Here is a 10,164-nt window from a genome sequence, read left to right on the forward strand (position 1 = left end):
ATGAGAGGTAGATTCCCTTGGACCGGTGAGATATAGGAGCTAGCACTCCACACCCAAAACAACCACTCCACTCCACCAACTCCACTCCACTCCACTGGTTATAGTCCAATCTATTTGGATATTCTATAGCTCCACTCCACAACTCTAGAAGGCCAGCCTATTTAAACTCTCCTCACTCCCACGTGGGTCCCGCTTGTCAGGTACTTCTTCTACCTCCACCCCACCTTTCCTCTTCATACACCTTGGTGAGCCCATGCAAGCGGCGGCGCCAGCGGGAGCCTGCGAGCCCGCGCGGAGGCCTCGAGCCCCAGCGGCGGCCGCGCGTCCCGGCGGGAGCGGCGAGCCCGCGCGGAGGCCTCGAGCCCCGTCGGCGCGGCGAATCCCGGCGGCAGCTGCGAGCCCGCGCAGAGGCCTCGAGCCCCGTCGGCGCGGCGGTGGCCGCGGGTCCCGGCGGGAGCTGCGAGCCCGCGCAGAGGCCGCGAGCCCCAGTGGCGGCTGCGAGTCCCGGCGGAGCTGGAGGCCAGCGGGGGCGCCGGAGCCCTCGAGCTCGAGCCCCGGCGGCGAGCTACGCGTCGGTTGCGGCGAACGGCGCGTCTGCCGGGCGACGGCGGCGGCGAGCTCCTGTGGTGGCGGCCCCGAGACCCAGAGGCGGCGGCGGCGGGGCTGCGAGCCCTGGCAGCGCCAGCCGCGAGCCGGCAAGGAGGGCGCGGGCCCCGGCGCCGGCGCGAGCTTGGGCAGCGGCGGCCACGACCTCCGGTAGCGGTGCGAGCCCGCGTAGGCGGCGGCGGCGGCGACGAGGGCCATGAGCTCCGGCGGCGAGGGCCGTGAGCTCCGACGACGGGACTCCGTGCGGCGGCGAGGCCATGGGCAGCGGAGGGCTCGGCCGCGGGGGCGGGGCCATGGGCAGGGGCAGCGGACCGAGGAGGGAGGAACGGTTGTTGACTTTGTCTTTTTTTTTCTGAAGGGGTATGGGAATACATAACCGGTGGCATTGTGGCATTGGTGGGTAATTTCCAGCAACTCAACCAGCTACAAGAATTGATGGAGCACCTCTTGAGGAGCTCCACAAAAAACATGGAGTGGAGCTAGTTTTTGATAGAGTGGAGTGGAGTTGGAAAAGATGTTTGGATATTTTTTTATGGAGTGGAGCCAAATTTGATGGAGTGGAGTGCTCTCAAACACCCCCATATATGCCTGGCCCAAAGCTAGGCGACCCGTCTCCAATCCGTCGTCGTCGTACAGCTCTCTCCGTGGGCCCATCTCAAATCACATTGGCTTAAGAGCAACTCCAACAGATTGATCTTCCACTTTTCTCTTTCTCACCATATAGGGAAATTCACTTTCTCAATTTTAACATATATGAAAGAAATGCTCCAGCAGATTAATTTTTCCCCTTTCTGTATGGAAAGGGAGATGTGATGTCTCCTTTTTCTATTGGGGATTGGAGAGAAATTATTGGGAATTGAGAAAAAATAAAGGGAAACAGAGATGAAAAATCAATCTGCTGAAGTAGATTTTTTCAACATCAATCCCGAAAACAGGGAAAGGAAAAAGGGGAAGATCAATCTGGTGGAGTTACTAGTTATATGGGCCTGACCCGGTAAGAAAACTGGGCCGAAGCAAGCCCACCCACTAGCCAGTAGCCACGAGAGGAAGGGGCTTTTTCCTCACGTGGGGCCCAACAGCGCTCTCGCTGGCTGGAGCCCACCACGGCGCACGACGTGGAGGCCCGGCCGGCGCGGGGCAGACCAGACAGCCGCGTCATCAGGAATTAGGAGCCCAATCACGCCGCGCCACGACAGCATTATCCGCTCCGGATGTTTATTCCACGAGGCACGACGAGGCTTTGCTGTCCCTGTCGCCGTCGACCTCGCCCTCCGAGAGCGACGTGCCGTTTTGATTTCATTTCATTTTATTTCTTGCCCGCGCGGGCGCGGCGCGGCGGCGCTTCGCCGGAGGGCGACGGGAACCGCGGATGCCGTGCAGCTTGAAGAAGATCAGGAGCTAGAAAGAAGAAGCGAAAGGACCAACTAAAAAAAGAGGGTACAAAGATGGCAATACTCCAAGTTGAGAGAAAGCTTGTTTGCTTCTTCTTTTTTTTGCCAGCAAATTAATACTTGTATCTTGAGCCAACACTAACTTCTTTTGAGTGTAGCTAAGACTAACTTGGGAGAGATGCTCTTTGACACAAACTAGCTAACAGGTGCTAAGCTTGATCATAGAGATGGCCATGTCGAGTTGCCACAACAGCTCGCTTTTGCTGGATCGTTGTCGTCCATATAACACAGCGGCAAGAATTAACTTGGCTTTCCAAATGAAGCCTAGACTTCCTTGCACTTAGTATTAGATAACATGACATATATAATAGAATGAATGAATGTTTACACAAAGAAGAATATGAATGAAATCACTTATTAGGACGTGCTGCAAAGGAGGCTGACACGCGGGCCCAGCTCCTCTTGTCTATCCTCGTTGGCTACCGTGGATTCGCGGTCGCCGGATCAAGCTCCACACCGATCCGACCGGACCAGACCGCAGCGCAGATCGATCTCACTTGCCTGGCTCGGGCTCCGGCTCCCCATCATCCATCATCAACTTCCTCTCCCCGCTTCCGTTTCGAGCCTCCCCGCCCCGACGACGATCCCAATCCCGCACGCCGCGCGCCCACCGCCGCGGAGCTCGGGCCGCAATGCCCGCGCCCCCGGACCCGCCGGCCCCCGCCGACGCCCCCGCCCCGGACCCGGACCCGGATCCTGCTCCCCCGCCCCCGCCCGCGCCCGCGCCCGCGCCCGCCGATGAGGAGGACGACCGCGTCTTCCTCGTGCCCCGCAGGTGAGCGCAGCCCTAACCCTAGCCCCCGGGCCCCGATCGGGCGCCGCCGCCCCCTCACTGGCTCACGAGATGCGATAAAGACGCGGTCGGGCGCGCGCAGGTGGTGGAAGGAGGCGCAGGAGGGCGCGGCGATCGACGCGGCCGGGCTGCCCTACGCGGCCGCGCCGGCGGGGCCGACCTCCTACGGCATGAGGATGCTCAGCATCTTCATCTCCGACCAGGCCTACACCCTCCGCCGCGTGGACGACCTCCTCAACCAGCAGGCCCCCGACGCCTCGCACTCGCACGCGCTCCTCGCCGCCGACCTCTTCACCAAGGCGCGGGACTGGTGAGACTGGCTGCCCCCCCGCTCCGTTCTTCTCATTCTGCTCCTTGGATGGTCGTACGGTAGGTTGTGCTGTTAGATGCCCCGCCAGATTTATTATTATTTCGGATGAGCTGCTTGTGTGGTAGTAGTGGACAGCAATGCGTAGGGTGATCAGCTTGTATCTGATGCACATGTCTCTGGCCAGGGCCTAGGTACTGTAAGCACTAGCTGTTTGCGGTTCTGCATTGCAACAGTAACCCTGCTGTGCGATTCGGTGCATCGGATATGGCAGTCCTATATTGAGTATAGTTTTGAAGTGTTGAATAGACAACCTGCGTAGGGTGATCGGCCTGTATCCGATGCACACGCGTGGCCAGGGACTAGTTGGTAGTAGATGTCTGTGATTCTGCATTGTAACAGTCATGCCGCCGTGCAATATGGTGCATCGAATATGGCGATCCTGTGTTGGAATCGTTTTGAAGTGTTACACTTGCTGCTGAAAATGAGAGTGGATAAGTTTTTCTTTTTATGTGGATAATTTAGTATTAACTGTTTGTTGCCTTTTTTTGTGTAAGTGACACTGATGATTGGTTGCGGTGCATGCCGACAATCCGTTCAGGCGCCAGTGAGCTGTTTTCTGGTAGTACGTAACGTATGGCCCTATTTGGATGGATTCGATTCACCGACTTTGTAGTAATGGCTCCTGCGCACAGTCGTTTAGTTTTGTGCATATATTCATGGACTGCATGCAAACATGGTGAGCACCGAGCACTGGAGGTGATACTCCTTGTCTTTCTTGGAAAGTCTGGAAACTATAATGGCATATGATGGGTTATTAAATGTCCAGCGTCCGTATTGATGGTGCTTCTACAGATCCAGTTTTAGCTTCCATAAGGAGACCATACTGCAATTCTGGAGTCCTCTTTTTTTTTTTTTTTTGCTGAACTGTGCTACAAAGGCACAAAGCCCTGGACTTTTTCTCTTTGCTGAACTGTGCTATAAAGCCTTGGTTCATCCACACTTGTTAGAACTTAGAACATTGATGCGATGAATTTAAACACAACTTCTTGTGGAGAATCTCTTTGAAGCTTTATGTGGGATTAATAGCCTACGGTTGCTTCGAATGCATTAAAGCCTCAAGCAACACAGAGCGACAAATCTGGTGTTACTTTGAGGCTTTCATCAGGATGGATGGCTTAGAGAAAGAAATCTAGTCCTAACTTTGGAAACATTTTTTTTCCTTAAATTTTCAAACCATTGAAACATATATTTCTGAATGGGAGAAACCCTTTTCATGTATGCAGTGTTGCATTTGATAGTTAAGGCTAGCAGTCTTTGAATTATACGCTCAGCTGCCTGGGTATATTTCTCATTTATTTTGTTTACATGATGATTTTCTATTTTCTTTCCTGCACAGCTTACCTTAATTTTTTCACATAGGCATATTGATTCTGTCAAGTCCGTTGGCAAAAATTCTTCCCATACTGAAGATGGCTCAGTGAATATTTACCCTATAATGCTAAGAGTCTCAGTCACCCAAGATAATGCACTTACAGTGAAGGTCGGCAAAAAGGTACGCTGCTTACATTCTGCTATATTCTTTTAGTTCAGAAGAGGGGTTTCTTATGAAGCCCATTTACCAACTGTTCTTTTTTAAGGATTATGTTTGATTCTATAATGTATATTAATTTTGACATATCAGGACAACTCGTCAGAGAACTTTAGGAGAGCAAACAAGATTCTGACCGCAGACTCCGAACCGGTATTTTTCTGACAATCCTCTTACACACTTAGTTATGGTAGATCCCTGAGGTTTTCCCTCTAATTGCATGTTCATTTGTATTAGGTTCACATATGGGATTTCTCTGGGCGAACAACATACATATTGATGAATGCATGGAACCGAATGCCCCATGACTCAAAGTATGACTCAAAGTCTGCAGATCATGAGGTATCTTCTTCCATTCAGTATTGCGTACTTCTATAAATTTTATGGGATTGTATTGTTCTAATAGTATGAGCTTTTCTCACATAAAATGTCAATGATGCACCCATGTCATTATTTACTTGCTTTTTGCGGTATCTATGTCCAGCTACTTGACCTTTAGTTTGTCCGTACAAATTTTCTTCCACATTCTTGATGCTGTACATTTCTTCTTTTGGCTTCCTAACAGCATTTTAGAAGTTGTAAATTATATAAGAAAATATAGAGTTGTATGATTCCATTGTAAACTAGGAAGGTTGTATGACTAGTGCATGAGTTGTATTTTGCAAGTATGCATTATTTTCTTATTTGGCGCGTATATGTTAGCTGTCAACCACATACATTTTTATTGGGGACTTTGACCCATTGTCAGGGCTATACTATATATGACTCAGTATTTAATCAGAGTGTCCTTGTTCTCCCTTTTATTTTATGAGATTATCCAGCTTGTATTTGTTAGAACCTAGCTTTCGTACAGCTTCACTTGTGATTGTATCTTTCACATAGTGTGCACTTTTGTAGTATATATGTTGCTTATACTTTACTTAATATTTTCAGATGCCTCTAGAAATACACATTTATGATTTGTCAAAACCTGTGGCCAATGGTGCTGATGGGAAGAGAGATGGGCTAGCATTGACATTGGGTGGTTCGGTTTTTAGCAATGGCAGTATCACAGACATGGATCTGGATTCATCAAGTGGAAGATCTAAGCAAGTTGGCTCTGGGTTAAGAGGATTAGATAATCTTGGAAACACATGTTTTATGAACAGTGCAGTCCAATGCTTGGCTCATACTTCAAAGCTGGTCGACTATTTCCTTGGCGATTTCTGTAAAGAAATAAACACACATAATCCACTGGGGATGAAGGTACGCCAAAGTTCTCTTTTCAGTTAATATAGTTTATTTATACTTGGAATTTGATATTATTTTTTTCTCTTTAACTCAATTGGAAAATGTTTCTCAAATAGGGGGAGCTCGCATATGCATTTGGCGATTTGTTGAGGAAGCTATGGGCTATTGATAGAACCCCAATCGCGCCACGCCAATTCAAGGCCAAACTTGCTCGCTTTGCCCCCCAATTCAGTGGCTTTAACCAGCATGATTCACAGGTTAGTTGGCCTTTTCACTTTTGAAAAGGCATTGATATCTCGACTCTAAAACATACACTCCCAACATATTTCCTAAACTAACCCTATGCCATAGCTGGCTATAGCCAGTTGATCCTGCCAAACTGCCAATATTGGCTTCAAGATTAAGTAGCCTGAACCCCAAGTTGTGGCCAATGCGCCCATTGTGTTGATAGCTTACAATATCCAAGACTTATGGTGTTTACAAAGGGTGATTTTTATTTCTTGGGAATTTGTTTTTTAGTTACTTGACTTTTTAGCAATAACTTGTATACTGCGTGTTTACTTTCCTAAAACGATTTGCAATGCCTATGGAGCGTCTCAGATTAGGTTTGTGTGCTGTATGTAGGAGCTTCTTGCTTTCCTATTGGATGGACTCCATGAAGATTTGAATCGTGTTAAATGTAAACCATATTCTGAAGCAAAAGATTCAGATGGTCGTCCGGATGAAGAGGTTGCAGATGAGTACTGGGGCAACCATTTAGCCCGAAATGATTCTATCATAGTTGATATCTGCCAGGTTAGTTATTTATGTGTAGTATCCCTATTATCAAGACATGCACATTCTTCTACAACAAAGATTGCTGGTCCTTTCTATATTCTCTATTACTACTGCAAATTAGTATGCACTCCTTTCTTTTTCTTGGTATATTCCTTCTATGCTCATGCAAGCAGCTTTGCAAATCGTGATGTTTTCATCAGGGGCACCAGAGGGAAATTATGTTATATCAGTTGGGGCCTATGGGTATACAGCTGTAGCTAGAACATTGAACCAATCATATCTACTATACCAGCGTGCAGATTAGATATGTATATGATCTAGGCAAGGAGCCTGTAATAAAATATTTTTTCAAGTTTCAGCACAATGAGGTGTACGATCAGAAACAGAAGAAGAAGCATGGGCTAACATTTTGTTGCAGTTGATCTGTTTGTGCGCAGTTGAGTGGAAGTTCTACACTTTCACTCCAAACTTAGATGTTACTTAATTTGTAATAAAAGAAAAAAAGGAGATTCAATGTTATATTAGACAAACTCACCAAAAGTCCCACCACATTGGCTTCTTGATATACCTCATCTTCAAACTATGCCAAGTGCCTCTTCTTGGTCTTGGACATTCCAACGCAAGCATGCTGTTCTCTCAATTTATTTACCTTTGGCCATGAACAGACATAGAGATTATGAGTTCGTTTGTCTACCCTCTGTAGACTTCTTGTTGTTTGCAAGAACTTCTCCTGATACATTTAATTAGTTGATGGGATTTATACATCAATAGCTGTTATTCTGGTGGGCAGACATGATATAGGATGGACAAAAGCATAACCCCTTCTCATCACGTGTAATTCTGTCCAGGCTCTGAGATATATCATGCTCATTATTTCTGTAGTGTTACAAATGTGCATAGGGCGACGGTTGCTTTTTCCTATGTATGTATGCTCTTTGAGCTTTTATTGATTGTCTCTGGTGCTTCAATGACAGGGTCAATACAAGTCAACGCTAGTCTGCCCTTTATGCAAGAAAGTTTCTGTAACATTTGACCCGTTTATGTATTTATCTTTGCCCCTACCTTCAACAACAATGAGAACAATGACAATAACTGTCTTCAGCACTGACGGGACTACGGGACCATCTCCTTACACTGTCAGTGTGCCAAAATCTGGAGATACGAGGACCCTTATCAATGCATTAAGCAACGGTTGTTCGTTGCGAGACGATGAGCGCCTCCTGGTTGCTGAGGTATTCATTACTCATTCGGTATTATTGTCATTGCGAAAACTGCTAAACATGGTCAGCACATTTCCTTACTTCTCAATGATCAATCAACATGTAGGTCTACAATAATTCCATTATCCGGTACTTGGATGAACCTTCTGAAGTCATCTCCTTGATTAGAGATGGAGATCGTTTGGTTGCATATAGACTTCCAAAAGACAGTGAAGATGCTCCTATTGTGGTCTTCAGAAGCCAGCGTATGGAGTAAGTAAAATCTTTGCAATTTCTATGATGTGCATATCAATCAAATATAGAATGGTTGAAAGTTTAATGAATCTGCACCAAAAATATGTTCATCATTATTTCCCCACTTTTTTGGTTAGGAAATGTGAAAAGCTCTTCTTATAACAAAATCAACATCTTTGATACGCAGGTCGTCCCTCTCCAGTTTCGGCAGGAAGTCATGGAAGACTTTTGGCACCCCACTCGTGTCAAGCCTTCCTGATGATACAGTAACTGGAAGTACTATCTGCGACCTTTTCCTGAAGGTTATGACTCCATTCAGAGTATCAAAGGATGATGTTTCAGATGCAGATGAAAGAATTGGCGAGAGCAGTCTGGTTAATGAAACTGCAGATACGGATATGAGCACTGATACCTCAGAGCAGACCAGCTTAAACAACAATACTCTTGAGGATGAAACAGGGACTGAAGATGCAATGCAATTTTTCCTGACTAATGAGAGGTTCCCAGACCAGCGCATGAAGATCGAAATGGATCAACCCATTACCGTGAAAGGTCCGCTGAAGTGTCTGCATGTGGTTGTGTGTTGGCAGGATGATGGACTGGAGCAGTACAATCTTAGTTCTTTGGATTCTCTTCCAGAGATTTACAAAGCTGTGTTATTTTCAAGGAGACCGCAGGACACATGTTCTCTATATGCATGCCTGGAAGCTTTTATCAAGGAAGAACCATTAGGCCCAGAAGACATGTGGTAATTTTCTTTCATCACTTTTTTCTCGTTCTCTTTTGTAACATCAGCTCCCAAAGGTTTGTTTGAAGTAGAATGATTCATTGTTTGACTACTTGTAATTTAAGAAAAAAGAAAAAAAAATGTAGTTGCAATGATGGTTAAACTTACAGAAATACAACTGCAATGTTATTCTTGTTTGTTGATTGTTTTTTTCTATTTTATACAGGTATTGCCCAGGTTGTAAAGAGCATCGGCAGGCTAGTAAGAAGCTAGACCTTTGGAGGTTACCGGAAATCCTTATAATACACCTTAAAAGGTTTTCGTACAGCCGGTACACAAAAAACAAGCTGGAGACGTTTGTGGACTTTCCGATTCATGATCTTGACCTGTCAAAGTATATCGGTCACAGATGCCAACAGATTCCCCACAATTACCGACTGTATGCTATCAGCAATCACTATGGAAGCATGGGTGATGGTCACTATACAGCTTATGTTTATGTAAGTACTCTTCCTCCTTGCTTGTGCCAAAGTGATTTAGGATGCATCCGTTTACACCATTGGCAAAAGCCCATGTACTGTGATCCCTCATCTGTAAATGCATTTGTTTAAAATTTTGAGCTGTAAGGTAGTGTTGCTTATGAAGTGCTTTCTTCTTTGGTGCAGGATGAAAGGAAAAAAGGGTGGTATGACTTCGATGATCGTCATGTGGGTCCTATAACCGAGGACAACATAAAGACATCGGCAGCGTATGTCCTTTTTTACAGGAGGATACAGGAGGATAGCTTAGATACAGGTACAGACAGAGATTCTGATATTCCAACTTGAGGCGGCGGTGGTGGCGATTTTTGAGCCCAGTCCCCCGGGACAGTGTATAGTTCATTGGTTGGGGGACAGTTCTGGTGCAAAGGAAGAGGAGATAGAAATAGAAATAGAGGCGGAAGAGAGAGTATTGGTTCCAGACAGTGAAGGGTCTACTGTTTCCAGCTGCCCGAATGAGGTGGAAATGCACCGCAGGAAGGCTGTTGTAGGCTGATATCATACATGTTTCTGACCCTAGATGTTGTAGGGTTCAGAGGGAGAGAGAACTTATCCTTGTAGTCCCATACAAATCCCAGTTTTTCCCCACCTTTAACATCTGTAATTGATGGTGGTAATTTTTGGCTCTTGACATGAGAAAAAAAAATCAACCCAGATAGTCAACAGTTGTGGTACCAGCATTGTTGGAA

General features: G+C 46.5%; 2 protein-coding genes across 4 annotated transcripts; both read left to right on the forward strand.

The window, feature by feature from the left end:
* The first annotated feature begins 253 nt into the window (after positions 1-253).
* Positions 254-760, forward strand: LOC120701150 (translation initiation factor IF-2-like). Its single transcript, XM_039985294.1, has one exon. It carries the CDS (start codon positions 254-256, stop codon positions 758-760), a length of 507 nt encoding a protein of 168 aa, XP_039841228.1.
* A 1,829-nt stretch (positions 761-2,589) lies between these two features.
* On the forward strand, positions 2,590-10,164 carry LOC120700176 (ubiquitin carboxyl-terminal hydrolase 8-like). Of its 3 annotated transcripts, XM_039984392.1 has the most exons (13): positions 2,590-2,832; positions 2,933-3,160; positions 4,580-4,712; positions 4,842-4,901; positions 4,986-5,090; positions 5,682-5,993; positions 6,095-6,235; positions 6,603-6,773; positions 7,730-7,987; positions 8,082-8,227; positions 8,397-8,957; positions 9,163-9,436; positions 9,602-10,164. In XM_039984392.1, exons 1-13 carry the CDS (start codon positions 2,690-2,692, stop codon positions 9,761-9,763), a joined length of 2,694 nt encoding a protein of 897 aa, XP_039840326.1. In that variant the 5' UTR covers positions 2,590-2,689; the 3' UTR covers positions 9,764-10,164. The 3 variants fall into 3 exon arrangements, with proteins under 3 accessions (XP_039840326.1, XP_039840328.1, XP_039840327.1); XM_039984394.1 differs by lacking the exons at positions 2,590-2,832; positions 2,933-3,160 and adding an exon at positions 3,186-3,916; XM_039984393.1 differs by lacking the exons at positions 2,590-2,832; positions 2,933-3,160 and adding an exon at positions 3,186-3,896.

This window comes from Panicum virgatum, chromosome 3K, assembly GCF_016808335.1.
Source record: "Panicum virgatum strain AP13 chromosome 3K, P.virgatum_v5, whole genome shotgun sequence".
Taxonomy (NCBI): Eukaryota; Viridiplantae; Streptophyta; class Magnoliopsida; order Poales; family Poaceae; genus Panicum; species Panicum virgatum.